The sequence below is a fragment of the Physella acuta genome, unplaced genomic scaffold (genome assembly GCF_028476545.2).
Source record: "Physella acuta isolate Inbredline_101_S28 unplaced genomic scaffold, ASM2847654v3 ptg001974l, whole genome shotgun sequence".
Classification (NCBI taxonomy): Eukaryota; Metazoa; Mollusca; class Gastropoda; family Physidae; genus Physella; species Physella acuta.
This window is the reverse complement of record NW_026733479.1, coordinates 65,591-81,657: the sequence shown is the minus strand read 5'-3', so window position 1 is coordinate 81,657 and position 16,067 is coordinate 65,591. Positions and strand designations below refer to the sequence as shown.

The following is a 16,067-nucleotide window of genomic DNA, read 5'->3' as shown; positions in this document are numbered from 1 at the left end:
ATTTTGTGAACTAGCTGCAATTTAAGTTTTCAAAAGCATGAAATCCCAAGGGTTTAAATGATGGAATACCAACCTAGGCTGTGTAAAATGACTGCAGTAATATGTAAAGCATGGGTAATGAATAGGTAAACAATGAACATGGGTTTGTTGATATGAGTGGTCCAATATACTAAAAATATCAACTTTATTAAAAAACAAAACAAATAAATAATATATTAATTTTTTCTCTATTTAGTGCTATGATGAGGTATTATAAAAATAAATTTCACTGGCCCATACATTTCTAATTTTTTTTTTTACCTATCCATCAACGGTGAAACAGCAAAAAAAAAAACAACAACAAAAATAATTAAATATTTTTTTTTTGGTGAGAATGAATGATAAAGAAACTGTGTAAGCGCCAACATCTTTTCAACTAACTAAATGCCTAATCTAAGCCACTATACTAAATGGCAGATATCAAAGCAAAATAAAAACTTAAGGAATGAAATTGAAAATGGGCGTGGCTCTAAACCAAAAGGATGTTAAAATGGTAGTTTTACCCTCGACATATGCTGCGTAATGTTAGAAGAAAGGCATATTAATAATTTATAAATTTTAATTATTTTCATTTTTTAAAACAATGGTTTAAAATACCTAGTCAAATACCCAGAACAATAAATTACATTCAAGACCAAATTCATCTAATGAACTCCAATACAAGAAATAGAACAGACATTTAAAAACACAATACAAAAGTATGCAAGCAACAGCATAAAGTTAAATTACGAAAAATAAAAAAAGCACAAAATCAATTGCTGCGAGTGTTTTGATTTTAAATTAAAAAGAAGAAAAATGGCTGTGCATGGTCACTTAAAAAAATGACAACCATAGAAGAGCTGAACTTAAAAGACAAGCAACAAAACAAACGAAACATTGAAACATCTTATTTAAAAGAGATCACATACCGTAATGGAATCAAAAGAAAATTAAAAGATTAAACTGAAATAAATTAATATGCATATAGGAAATAAACTTTAAACTAGAAATTTCCAATCCTATTTTTTAATATTACACTGCAAAACTTAAGTGCCCTAGACCTACAACACGTTGAATGTAGTTTTTAAAATACCAATGTTCTCTGGCCATCAAATTCCTCAAGACAAATAACAAATATCATTCATTACATGGGGAAAATAAATAAATTAATTTACATTCTTTCAGCGGTTATTTGATATAATTTTTAGACTTGCTAATCAATAAGCATTGAGATTTGTTAAGCAGAATATAATGGTAATAATTTAAAAAAAAAATAAATCATTTCATGCAGTGACTTACAGGTGAAGAAGGTTTAGAAAAATTGAGGTGTTTGTATAGGATAACACCCAGGTCTTTGTGGCCTGCCTCCATGGCTATGGTCAGGGCACTGCTGTTCTCCTGGATGGTGCCAAGGTCAAAGGTCAAAAACAAAAGTTTTAAAATTACAGCATCAAATCAGGACAGGAGAGGTGAAAGATGTTGATTATGAGGTACAAGAAAACAAAAGGTTATGCAAGAATGTGATGGTGACAGAAGTTCAACAAAATAAATGTGATGAAAAAATGTAATCATGTAAAAAAAAAAACACCAAGAAAAGATATGAATGATGCAAGATTGTGTTCATGACAAAAATATAAGACAATAGGGAAATGATGCAACAATGAAGTCATACAAAGAAAGAAAGTAAACATATGAATAATGCAAGAATGTGGTCATGATACACAGAAAGAAAAAAAATGGCTTTTAGAAAAGTTAAAAAATGTTGAAATAATTTTGAAAACAATACAGACATCAATGTCTATTGTTATTATTTATTCATAAATAGCAATCAATGCATGTAACTTTAAAACTAAAATGTCATTATGATGAATATCACATAATTTATCTTCTGTCCTTTAGGAGATTCACTTAAATCAGGTTGCGTATGTAATAATTACAAATGTTAATTATAAATAGCTTTTACTGGACTAGAAATTAAAGTAATTAAAATAAAGTAAAAAGTGAATTTAACATGCATGTAATGAATTTGAAATATAAATAGATGTGAGGATAAATTTTTAAACCATATAAAATTTCTTACGTTATCTGTGATAGTGGCATTAATGTTAGGCTGGGACAACAGGAAGTTGACAATCTCTATGCTGCCATGCTCGCAGGCGCACATCAGCGCAGTGGAGCCGTCCACATCCTGCAGGTTGATGTCTGCACCTTCCTCCACCAGGAGCTTGACCATCTCCACCCTGCCGTGGCTGGCGGCAAGCATCAGCGCTGTCTGCTGGGTCTAATGAGAGAACAGTGACGTTTTAAAACATGGCGATAAAACTTGGCAATATCAGCAACATCTGCTGGGTCTAACATGAGAACAGCAAAATTTTAAAACATGGCTATAAACTTGGCAAAATCAGCAACATCTGCTGGGTCTAACATGAGAACAGCAAAATTTTAAAACATGGCTATAAACTTGGCAAAATCAGCAACATCTGCTGGGTCTAACATGAGAACAGCAAAATTTTAAAACATGGCTATAAACTTGGCAAAATCAGCAACATCTGCTGGGTCTAACATGAGAACAGCAAAATTTTAAAACATGGCTATAAACTTGGCAAAATCAGCAACATCTGCTGGGTCTAACATGAGAACAGCAAAATTTTAAAACATGGCTATAAACTTGGCAAAATCAGCAACATCTGCTGGGTCTAACATGAGAACAGCAAAATTTTAAAACATGAGGTATTGGTGCTAGCCATCTGCTGAATTTAATAACAGAACGACAAAAACATTTTTAAAATTCTTAAAAAGGTCATAATTGCAGATTAAATAAAATACTTAAAAAAAACTTTTTAAAAAACCACGTTTTTCTTGTGGACTAAAAAGTAGAAAATAACTATTTACATACATTTGATGACAAAAAACGTGGGTACGTTCACCATCAAATTTCCCGACCCATCTGCCCGACCCACGTTTTTTGTCATCAAATGTATGTAAATAGTTATTTTCTACTTTTTAGTCCACAAGAAAAACGTGGTTTTTTAAAAAGTTTTTTTTAAGTATTTTATTTTCTCCTTTTTAGTCCGTTGCTACACATGAAAAACGTGGTTTTTAAAAAGTTTTTTATATAGTTTATTTTCTACTTTATCTAATCACTTGATTAAGTATGACTTGACTAAGTGTTTTTAAATACACGGACTAAAAAAATCTTGAGCGACCGATACGCTTTAAACAGAGAAAGGGTGTAATTTACGTTGCTGGCGTGGAGATCTACTCACGAATCACGTGATCAAATCTCCCATAAACAAACAAAAAAACGCGAAGCTGAGTTAAGGAAAAACGTGTTTATGTGTATTTTAGCATGCCCAGCGTACCAACCGTGTCACCGTTAACAATGTGTTACCGTGTCCGTTCTCCTTTTTAGTCCGTTGCTACACATGAAAAACGTGGTTTTTAAAAAAGTGTTTATAAATACACGGACTAAAAATCTTGAGCGACCAGGATTCGAACCTGGGTTGTCGCGGCCACAACGCGAAGTACTAACCACTATACGATCACGGCCAGCGCGCTCACATCGATTGGGGCCGAAGTAACTGTGTCAATAGGCTTCAAGTCTTGTCGGTATCTTTAGAAATCATGTCCTCAATTTTATGGTCCTTGGGGCGTAATTAAATTAAGCTAATTACGGTCACTAATTGCTAGTTTTTATGATTGCATCTGAAATTGTTAGGCGAAAGTAGCATGCATGCCAAATTTCAGGTCTGTAGAGCAATCAGAAGTGGGCTAATTTTCGATGTCAATTTTAACAACAAACATCCAAACAAACAAACGCGAAGCTGAGTTAAGAAAAACGTTTTAAAATACACAAACATTGAATAGTTTCAAACAGAATAATTGGACATATAAACATAGAACCTATCAGGGATATGGATGACTGCTTACATAAATGTACAAAGTTATCAAACTACTGGGTTTGTCAATTAGATTGCCCTTAATAACTAAATTTGCAAGTCTTCTTTATCTGACTCTGTAGAATAAGAGCTTCCGAATACAAAAATACAATATCTTTTTATCCAGTCACAACGAAAAATTTCCCATTTTAATCACAAAGACCTATTCCCCACATAAGCAACACATATAATACATTCTAGAAGTAAAAAAAAAAATAAGCCCGCCTAATCAGATGGTAAAGCATTAAAATACTAGCATGAAGGTATTAAGTTTAAAACCATATGATAAGTCAGTGATAAGCTCTTTTGTTGTTGAAAGCACAGGATTAGTATTGTACATAGTACTGGTCACCCAATCCCTACACATGTCATGGCCTCAGAAACAGATAAACTCTACTTCACCTCCCTAATTTAAAAAGAAAAAGCAACCTACAGCCGCAGCTCTGGCGTTGATGTCCCCCGTAGAGAAGATTCTCCTGACTTAACAGGCATTGATGTTGAAAGTATACACTTCCATTGTTTTCAGTACTGGTCACATAAACTCTACTTCAACTACCAAACTGAAAAAAACCAACTTACAGCCGCAGCTCTTGCGTTGATGTCCCCCGTAGAGAAGATTCTCCTGACTTAACAGGCATTGATGTTGAAAGTATACACAGCATTTTTTCAGAACTGGTCACATAAACTCTACTTCAACTACCAAACTGAAAAAAACCAACTTACAGCCGCAGCTCTTGCGTTGATGTCCCCCGTAGAGAAGATTCTCCTGACTTAACAGGCATTGATGTTGAAAGTATACACAGCATTTTTTCAGAACTGGTCACATAAACTCTACTTCAACTACCAAACTGAAAAAAACAACTTACAGCCGCAGCTCTGGCGTTGATGTCCCCCGTAGAGAAGATTCTCCTGACCACCTCCAGCTGGTCGTACCTCTGTATACTGGCCAGGCCAGCCAACATGATGGGGGTGTAGCCTGCCTTGTTGAGTTTGTTGATGTCACACACCTCTGAGTCTAGCAGCAGGCTGGCGATCTCAAAGTTACTGTGGGAGATGCAGTAGTGGATGGCTGTGTTGCCCTGTGGGTGGAGACAACAGTTTTGTTAGAGGGTTTGAAATAGGGCAATTTTGTTGGAAGTTTTAAACTACAGCAGTTTTATTGGAGGGTTTGAAATAAAGAAGTATTGTAAGTGGGTTTGTAAGTCTTTTATTTTCATATGAATTGTATATGTGCCTCATCAATGGCTTGCATACTTAAAAATAAGAAAGAACCATACTGTTCTTCAGCTGTACACAAATCTTATGAAACAGCAAAATAACAGTTTAATAAATTCAAGCCTATTTTAAATCTTAAAAAGGAAAGCTTTTTTCCTAACATACTTTTCTTGTAAATCCAATATTTTAAAGTTTTTTTATAAGTCAAATGTGATCAAATATTAATTTTTTTCCCCTTCAACCATTGAAAATACAAGTGAAATCATTTAAAAAGAGACACGACTAGTTGATGATAGAATATTCATTCTTTTCCCCCTCATCAACCATCAATAATAAAAGTAGAATCCTGTGAGTAGAGTGAGAAGGGACACAACTGCTTGAAGCTTGTGAACCAACTCACATTAGCATCTGTCATGTTGACGATGTACTTGAGCAGAAGCTTGGAGATCTCATTGACAGAGGACAGGAAGTCTTCCACCTGGTGTGGGCTGGACAGTTTCAGGCTGGACACCTGGAACCATTCCTGCTGGAGAACATTCTGGCTGGCATTCTGTGGGGGGTAGGGGGGGGGAGGGAAATGAGAACAAGAGTAGGTCAAAACTATATCCAAAAGTAAACTAGTTCAATATCAAAAGATACAAACCTATTTTTATTGTTAAGGGATACAAATTGTTTTACAAATTAAGTACTTGAATTGATGAATTGAAATTTTACTGTAGCACTATCCAGTTTCAAACAGTTCTTAGGTTTAGTAAATAAAAAAAACCCGAGAAAATTATTAGCTATATGTGTAAAAGTTTCATTTAGGTCATTTACACCTATGAAGAATTATGATTGGGTGATTTAGTTTCAATGAATACAGAGCTAACTAGAAAAAAATAAAATGAATAGAATTGATGAAACCTAAAACTTGTTAATTTTTTAAAGCAGCCTCACCATATAAATAGCACCAGCTCAGGATTAATAAACATGTGACATAGTTCAGCTAACAACAGCATAGAAACTAACCAATTCAACAGAATTTATCAATTATAGTAACAATCTGACAGAGCTTAGTTATGATACTAACAATTTGATAAAATTTATCAATTATACTAACTATCTGACAGAGCTGAGCTATGATTCTAACGATTTGACAGAATTTATCAATGATACTAACAATCTGACAGCTTTTAAAAACAATTTGACAGAATTTAACAATGATACTAACAACCAGATAGAATTTAACTTACATTTTAACAATTATCAGACAAAAATGGCATCTACAACCATAAATAAAGCAGATTTTGTGAGCTATGAAGGAAACCAACTTACCAGTTGTTTTGTCTGTACCTCTGTTGAGTCCATGAGGTAGGTCGCCACAACATTACACGCCTCCTTCAGCTCCTCTGTTAGTTCGTATCTGAGGTCAAACCAAGTTTTTTTACATCGTAAACATTCTTTATGCTACAATTTAAAAAAAAACAACTAGAAATTGTTTATTCAGCCGAAACAAAAAAAAATAGTTACAGGTATTCTGTTTTCTTTATTTAGCAAGAAAATATTTGTTTGATAAGCTAATTTTCTGCTCTATGATGCTTTTGTTTGTTTATAGTTTTAAAATAAATAAATACCCATGAATTTTAAGAACAATTTTTTTAAAAGAATTGAGCAAATTATGTTATGATCAGCACTTAAAAATTCCAATAAAACATTATATTCCTTAGGGTGCAGATATATTTGTTTGAGAGCCCTTTAAATAATCTATCAACTATAGATGACAAATCTCTTGACATTCTAGACACACATTTCAGTGATGAGGGTACAAGCAGCTGTACTAAGAAATGGATGCACATTGTTGCACATAGATTTTTTTTGTGTTTGTGTACAATGTTAGTCATCAGGGTACATGTAATTTTTTTTAGAAATATTGCTGTATCCAGTGATCAAGTACATTTAGAAATTTTTTTAGAAGTACTACTGTACCCAATGATCAGGGTACATGTAGTAATTTTTTGAAATACTGCTGAATCTTGTGATCAGGGTACATGTAGCTTTCAAGCAACACGAGACCCTCTACACTTAATCAGCAAATGTAAGATAGATTTACCTTCTTGAATACCTTCTCTATATTCTGGCCTAAGAGAGTGATCAGGGTATAGGTACTTAAAGTTGAGAACCATTTGATTAGTGTACATGTAACTATACTTGAGATTTACTAATGTCACCATACAATACAGGAGTGTACGTCTAACCATACTTGAAACTTACTAACATCACCATGCAGCCCCAGGAGTGTACGTCTAACCACACTCGAGACTTACTAACGTCACTCACCATACAGCAGCACACAAACTTACGTTTCTCTAATGTTCTGGTCAAACATCTGGGCACCGGGCAGTCCTTGAGCCACGGCCTCGTCATCCTTACACCTGTAGGTGATCTCTCCCTGCTGACTGTCATACGTGCCCTCCTCGAAACTTGTGGTTGAGTCGGAGTCAGACGTATCATCATCCTCTTCTGAACTGGACCCAGTCCTGTGAATGGAATAAAGAATTGGTTGAGTCGGAGTCAGACGTATCATCATCCTCTTCTGAACTGGACCCAGTCCTGTAGTTGGAATAAAGAATAATCTAGAATTTTTTTTACCAGTCCTGCGGTTGGAATAAAGAATAATCTAGAATTTTTTTTTACCAGTCCTGCGGTTGGAATAAAGAATAATCTAGAATTTTTTTTTACCAGTCCTGCGGTTGGAATAAAGAATAATCTAGAATTTTTTTTTTACCAGTCCTGCGGTTGGAATAAAGAATAATCTAGAATTTTTTTTTACCAGTCCTGCGGTTGGAATAAAGAATAATCTAGAATTTTTTTTTACCAGTCCTGCGGTTGGAATAAAGAATAATCTAGAATTTTTTTTTACCAGTCCTGCGGTTGGAATAAAGAATAATCTAGAATTTTTTTTTTACCAGTCCTGCGGTTGGAATAAAGAATAATCTAGAATTTATTTTTTACCAGTCCTGCGGTTGGAATAAAGAATAATCTAGAATTTTTTTTTTACCAGTCCTGCGGTTGGAATAAAGAATAATCTAGAATTTTTTTTTTACCAGTCCTGCGGTTGGAATAAAGAATAATCTAGAATTTTTTTTACCAGTCCTGCGGTTGGAATAAAGAATAATCTAGAATTTTTTTTTACCAGTCCTGCGGTTGGAATAAAGAATAATCTAGAATTTTTTTTTAGCAGTCCTGTGGTTGGAATAAAGAATAATCTAGAATTTTTTTTTTACCAGTCCTGTGGATGGAATAAAGAATAATCTAGAATTTTTTTTACCAGTCCTGCGGTTGGAATAAAAATATTCTAGAATTTCTTTTTAAAGGACTGAACAGAGCAGCTCGCTTATCACAACTTTAAATTATTAATGAGTTCATAGTATGTTTAAATTTGAAAGAAGAGGCACCAGCACAATCTATTTTTGCAATGCTTCTGTAATCACACATAATCATAATAATAATAATATAATACTATACTCTAAGTTATTTACTTCAAATATAATTCATAGCTAACAGTAAGTAACTTGTATTATATAATTATATACACTTACATTAGTGCTGATAGAGATAAACTTCTTTTAAAAAGAAAATAGTTTGATATTTTATAAAATGTAGCCTGTATGTGTTTTTATGAATGTATTTACTATCGCCAATAAAAGACTGATACAATGTTATGTGATAAAAATTCAAAATTCTTCACTTACAATCATTTAACAGCCTACATTTGAATTTACATGCAGAAGCTACACTAGATTAACCCAAAAGCTTAGTTTCAAGTCCAGAGTTAGGCTATGGCTTACAGATAAGGACATTTATTTTTTTCCAACAGTTTTCTAGTTGACATTTAAAAAAAAGAATGGAATACATCAATGATAATAAGATGATAGGCTTTTTGCAATAAGCCCATGACTGTAGATGCACCTTACAAATTTGGTCATTTTTATTAGCAAACCATCATCAGATCAACTCATTCATTTCTGTTCCCCCCCCCCCCCCCCCAACATAGCACCTCCCAGGCTACTTGTGTAATACATTACTTTTATAAACCTGACAGATTTGTTGCAAACAATCCAGAGAGTCAGGTAGGAATGAGGGGGTGGGGGGCGGCTGACTAACTAACTGCTCCCAGGGGAGTTTGATTACATACATTCAACTTCTTTAAACAGCGGTAGAATAACATAAACAACAGCGGGAAAGATGTTGACATACACAACAGCAGGAAACATATGTTGACAAGAAAATGCCCCTCTCTAGGAAAATAAATCTGTTGTACATTGTGATAAATTTTCTTTTTTTACCTGTTGTGGGGAGGGAGTGGGGGGAAGGGGGGGGGAGGTGATAGGTAAAGTGTTTACAAATGGTAGGTGGATAGGATTTCTTACTGTATCATATCAATGTACGTCAGGTAGAAATATTCATAAATATATAAGTATATAAATAACTGTATAGAATTTATGCATGTGTATTTATAAATATTTTATCTATATGTATTTCAATTTGTATTAACCTAGACTAGATATTAAAAAAACCTGTTAAATAGAATTGTAAGTTCTAGGGCCTAGATCAGCCTTAACCCACTTTACAAAATTGACCAACTACTGCAATATGCTGACAAGACTGTAACAAAAATAAGGTTTTGTTTATAAAAACAGCCCCGGGAGCCTTAAAATAAACACAGGCCTGCCTTGTTCCTCCCAGACTATGTACCACATTGTGCTACAAGATTTTTTTTTATGATAGAAGGCTTAATATTTCCTGCTCTTATCAAAAGCTCCTGCCATTTTTTAGCCTGCCTATCATTTCTATTTATCTCTGTTTAATATACAACTCCCCTCATTTTTGGGTGGGTTTTGGAAGAAATTCTATTCCATAATTATTTCTAAAATCTATAAAAAGGCATGCCAGAAGAAACAGCGCTGTTTGTATATTTTAATAATAAAAGTTTTACATTATTTATTTAATTAAAACCGTGCACCTGTACAGAACAGACTAAATCCCAGAGGATGCCATGTCAATACGGCTTATTTGAACATCAAACAGAAAGAGAATGTATCACACTACTGTGAATATCAAAGGCTGTCAATAGATGTTTGAGCTACAATAGCACAAGCACATAAAGATGTCAAGCTAATACCAGAGGGCTATCTGTCTTACTGTTAATGTTTTTTTCTGGTTTTAATTGTGTGACATTTTATTTACTATATTCTTTTCCATTATAAATTAAAACTATGCAATTATTATTTCAAATATTTCTTATTTTCAAGTTTTTAATGACTAATATGATTTTATATTTAATTGCAATGCTAAAATTTTGTTTTACTTTTAAATGAAGAATGTGAAAAAAGGCCCCTGTGCCTACTGCTGCTACCAATATAAAATTAAATTTATTGTTATTATTATTTTTATTACATTTTTGGGTCAAAGCCACAGATTTTTTTAATGCCCTAGGTCTGCCCCTGAACATAAAGCAATGTTTGACAAAATGCTGAGGTATTTCTATAATCTGGCCAATGTCTTAGAAAAAAAATATGCACGACTTACCCACCAATCACCGTCTCAGCGAATCTAATGCCAGTTTTTTTATCCTTTTTATCCGGGTCATTTGAATTCTGCTTCATGATGGACTTCAGCTTGCCAGTTTTCCTATCCAAAGATCCGTAGGACTTGAGCTGCGCCCCCTCTTCCCCCACCGTTGTGATGGTGGACTCACTGTAGCTCAGGGTGCCTGGGTCCAAGTGCTCGGCCACCTTCAGGAGGTTCGAGTCCGAACTAGTCTGGTTGATGCCGCTGTGGGTGGTATACAACGACGTGAACCTGGACGTGTCCATGTTATCCAACGCCTGAGATACGGAACTCTGTTCGTCGCCATCGTCCTCAATTTGTCTAACAATTGTCTGTCCGTCTTTTAATGTTTCTGTAATGGTTGTAATAGATTTCCCATCCGGTGTAACGACAGTTTGCTTTTCACAGGTGATGACCGAGTCTCCGCTTTGAGATGTGGTTTTGGTGGTGATTGTTTTAGACACGCTGACAGACCTCATGGCGGCGTCGTGCTCGGCAGACAGCCCAGATAACAGGTGGGAGACTAACGTGGAGGAGGAGGATTCCCCTGAAAACCTGTGCTGTAGGTCTTCACCAAAGCCGGAATCTTTGGATGTACTGGGGTCAATAGACATGTACTTCCTGATATCATCAGGCATGAAGTCTTCCACAGACCCCGCCCTACGCATGTCGTAGATTGTGTCCAAAGATTTGGTTTTCTCCTTGCGTGCCGCCTTCTTGTCCTTGTACAAATTTCCTTCGCTCGAGGTTTTAGAAATCCGCTGAACCGAGTCGTTATCCACATAATCTGATTCCTCCAGCGCTGAGGCCTGGGCTAAATTCTCCACAGTTTTGTAAGGGTTGGTCACCACGGTGATGTGTCCTCGCTCAATTTTGGAGCCGCCAGTGACCTTGAAGGTGTGTGAGCTGCCGTTGCTGTGGTGGTCGGGTACATCATCAGTGGAGTAACTGTGTACTGAGGAATGGTCACCAAGGGAGGACTGATGAGACCGTGGGTCACCATGAGAAGTCTGACGGGACCACGAGTCACCATGAGAAGATTGATAGGATCCCGAGTCACCAACAGAAGACTGATGAGACCTTAACTCACCAAAAGAAGACTGATAGGATCCTGTATCACCGTGAGAAGACTGATGTGATCCTGTGTCAGTGTCACCATGAGAAGACTGATGTGATCCTGTGTCACCATGAGAAGATTGACAGGACCGGGATTCACTTTGAGAAGACTGAAAAGAACCAGAGTCACCATAAGAAGACTGGTGAGACCGCCCATCACCATTGGTGTACTGGGTGACAACACCACTCTTGGAGGAGGTGGTTGTCTTCTCCTCCGACACCAACCTCGTGCCGTCCTTTGTTATGATATAATGCTCCACCACCGTCTCTTGAAAACTGTCCTCCCCTTTTGTGGGGGAAACCCTATCAGCTGCTGAATATCTTGTGGCCAAGTCCCTGTACCCAGTACTCTGATACTCAGTGCTCTCCCTTCCTGTGTTGACATGCTCCGTGGCTGGGGCTGAGCTTCTCCTGGTCAGCTCGTAGCTGGTGAAATGGTTGTCCCCATCTTCCATGCTCGATGTCTTCATCGACTCGGTTTGGTTGTGGTGTAAAGACGTTTTGGACTGGTGCGAGCTGTGCTGAACTGTTTCGAGATTCTGGACCACCTTCATGGGGGTGATGATTTCTGTGGTTTCGCTAAATGAGTACGGCTCCTCCTCTACGGCACTTTCTACAACACCTTTATCAATAGTTGAGTTAGTTTTCTTGAGGATAGATTTAAGCACAGGCGGCGAGGTCTTGGTCACAGTGGACTGCGACTGCTGGAATAGTTCCGTGACTTTTTCCGTTGTGTTGACGCCAGCGTCCGACTTCGACATGACGACAGTGACCTTTTCCGTTGTGTTGACGCCAGCGTCCGACTTCGACATGACGACAGTGACCTTTTCCGTGGTGTTGACCCCTACATCAGATCTAGGGATGATGTCAGTGGACGTAAAGACGGAGCTCCCCGCCTGTTTTTCCGTGTTTGTGGCCGAATGCTTGAGTTGGTCCGTGTTGACAAACATGCTGTGTTCGGTCTGAATGTTAGCCGTGTGCCTGCGAGGAGGGTCGGTGTTGGTGGAGGCGAAAATCTGCTTGAGTTTATCCGTCATGCAGGCTTTGTGGTACTGTTCCGGTGTGATGGTGTTGGTACTGGCGTCGAAGATCCAATCCTTCTCCGTGGCCACGCATTTCGGAACCGTTTCCGGTTTGGCGACCATGCCGAAAGATTTTTTCACAGAAGCTGGCCGCACCTCAACATCCACTCTCTGTTCCTCATCACCACACCCAACGCTAACACCACTCTTGGAGTCTGTCAAGGTGGAGCTGTCAGTGGTAGAAGATTTAAAGTTACAATTAGTGGCAACACTACGCACACTCCTCTGTAGTACATCTCGTAAGGCCAGCCGCAGCTGTGTTTCACCTTTGAAATCCAAAGACGTCATTATATTACTGGTGTCATAATTGACATTCACCCCAATCGTTCTTGTTGTCGGTTTCTCCTCATCGCACATAAACGAAACCCCCACGTCTCGTGTGGGGACCCTACAATCAATCCCAACATTCCTTTTAGCGACGGGAGAATTCTGCCCAATGATGACTGTTCTCAGCTCTTTCTCATGAACATGAAGACCTGAACCGTCATTGACGTTGCCATCACCGACACCGACTGTTCGCGTCAAAGCTTTAGGGGTGCTTCGTTGAATTTGGTTGATGGTGAAATTGGGCTGCGTTGGTGTTCGCGGATCTCTGTCCATGATGTCGTGTGTAGAGGTGTGTTGGAAGGAGAGGTTTAACGACGGTGGTTGTATGATGTTCTTGACGAGCTTCTCTCGTTCAACCAGCGTGGTGGTGTGAATCTCCGTGTGGGTCTGGTTATTGTGGGTGGTGTAACCGGTGGGGAGGTCCGGCTGGATGTTGTAGGGCTCAATGACGCTGTGGTCACCCACGCCCACGGTTGCTGTCTTCACAGGTTTGGGGAATGTGGCGGGTGGGCTTTTCACCACGGGTGATTTCTGAGGGGTGGTATCGCCATCCATGGAGAAAGATTTGGGTAGCTCGAACTGCCGTACAGGGTAGATGGACTTGTCAATGACTTCCTGGACGTCAACCCTGCCATCACCCACCCCCACAGAACTGGTCAGGGGTTTGGTGCTGGGTTTGTTTGCCTTAAGCTGTAAGTTCAAAAGGCGTTTCTCTTCTTTCAGCACAGAAATACGCACCTGAGGAACAGAAAGATTTTTAGAATTTAAAACAGGCATAAACAACCTCAAGACAATAAAAACTTAAGTCTAAAAATAGGTGAAAAAATGCATGTGCTATTTTTAATTCTAATGACCAGAAGTTAACATTTTTTTTACATAATAATGTCTATCACTTCTCATTTACAGGTTATCACATAGTTAAGAAATTATGTCCTGTAACTGTGCATAGTAGCCAAGTTTTTTAACACATCTTTTCTATAAATATATACATAGAAAAATGGTGTCTAAAAACAAATGTCCAGCTACAAATTCTGGAACAAGTTCTGCAACACAGTAAAATTGTAGTCCATGCACAGCAGTTACCAGCCATAGCCTAATACAAACAGATACATATACAAAATTGCCTGAAGAAAAAGAAAACAAGGAAGGCCAAGGGAGACATGGACAAGCACAGTGAGGAAACAGCTGGCAGAAGCAGCACAGTCATGGGGGACTGCCAGGAAAATTACATGAGACCAACAAAAGTTGAAAGAGCTTTCTGTGGCGGCCCCATGTGTCTTGAGCACAAACAGCAAAAATTGACATCTACAAAATGTACCCAACAATAAAAATAAACCATGAGCCAGACTGGCTTGAGATGGACAAGATTAGACCAGCCCCCTTACCTGCAAGATTGGAATAGTTTTCACTTGCTCCTCCAGCTCACGGATCCGCTGCTGGTTGAGGGCCAGGGTTTCCCTCACAGACGGGTCATTGTTGGACGGGGGGCGTGGCCTGCTGGGACTGTGCAGCTGGGGAAGGCAAAAAACAAATTAAAAATCCATGTTTAAAAATAAACTGGGCAGATTCTGAGGAAATTTAAAGTGGAGTTCACTAGATCTGAGATACAGCAGGAGGGCTGGGTTTTCTGGATAACAGGAATAAAACTTGAATATGTGCCCAGTGTTGGGGTGATAAAAAATGTAGCTTAACAAAACTTGTTTGAAGTTTTAAGAAGTTGTGTTTAGTTAACACTTGTAAAGATACAAGTAACATGTTTGTTTTCAAGCATTAAATTAATTACTATCAGGTTTTGATGATGTGACAAATTAATTTTATAAGAACACATGATAATTTATTTTAGCCAACATTTTAACACAATAAATGTTTGTGTTGTTTATTGGGTAGCTTAAATATATTAACATTAAGATTAAATGTAATTAAACAAGAGAGTCTATGTTGAGGTTTTATTAAAGAGCTCAAAACAAACAAATCTTGTCTTACTTGGGCTTTGAGAGTCTATGTTGTGGTTTTATTAAAGAGCTCAAAACAAACAAATCTTGTCTTACTTGGGCTTTGAGAGTCTATGTTATGGTTTTATTAAAGAGCTCAAAACAAACAAATCTTGTCTTACTTGGGCTTTGAGAGTCTATGTTGTGGTTTTATTAAAGAGCACAAAACAAACAAATCTTGTCTTACTTGGGCTTTGAGAGTCTATGTTGTGGTTTTATTAAAGAGCACAAAACAAACAAATCTTGTCTTACTTGGGCTTTGAGAGTCTATGTTGTGGTTTTATTAAAGAGCTCAAAACAAAACAAATCTTGTCTTACTTGGGCTTTGACCTCTGGTTCAATGACCTCTGGACTTTGGTCAGCCAGCTGGGCAGATGATGTGGTGGAGTAGTGTTTCATCTCAGCTGTTGCCATCTCCAGGACCGGGGTCTCAAAAATCTGTCCAATCAAATGTTTGAGTTGCATTATGTTTTTTTATTGTTGTCAAGAGAGTCATATCAAATGTTTGAGTTGCATTGTTTTTTTTTTTTATCATTGTAAAGGGAGTCATATCAAATGTTTCAGTTTTGTTTTTTTATTATAAGAGTCATGGTAAGAGTTTTAAAAACAAATAGAAAGGTTATTAGATCTAATGTGCTAACAATACAAACACATGTGGGTTACACATTTGGTTAAACTTGTATCATAGGCCAAATATGACCCAGTAACATGGGTCACACATGACCCAGTAACATAGATCAATCATGACCCAGTGGGTACCTGTAACATTGATCAAATACAGCCTAAACTCA

General features: G+C 37.4%; 1 protein-coding gene across 6 annotated transcripts in view; it reads right to left on the bottom strand.

The window, feature by feature from the left end:
* Positions 1–16,067, bottom strand: part of LOC131931458 (uncharacterized) — a 70,633-nt gene that overhangs the window by 7,327 nt on the left and 47,239 nt on the right. For 4 of the 6 annotated variants that reach the window (XM_059288256.1, XM_059288254.1, XM_059288258.1 and 1 more), the window contains 9 exons: positions 15,595–15,714; positions 14,671–14,796; positions 10,740–14,023; positions 7,511–7,687; positions 6,486–6,573; positions 5,572–5,721; positions 4,823–5,035; positions 2,099–2,299; positions 1,318–1,416 (listed from right to left, as the gene is read on the bottom strand). In XM_059288256.1, coding sequence (XP_059144239.1) covers positions 1,318–1,416; positions 2,099–2,299; positions 4,823–5,035; positions 5,572–5,721; positions 6,486–6,573; positions 7,511–7,687; positions 10,740–14,023; positions 14,671–14,796; positions 15,595–15,714 — 4,458 coding nt within the window. Of the gene's footprint in view, positions 1–373; positions 555–1,317; positions 1,417–2,098; positions 2,300–4,822; positions 5,036–5,571; positions 5,722–6,485; positions 6,574–7,510; positions 7,688–10,739; positions 14,024–14,670; positions 14,797–15,594; positions 15,715–16,067 lie in introns of those variants that run through there. The other 2 variants (XM_059288260.1, XM_059288259.1) reach the window with 2 other exon arrangements.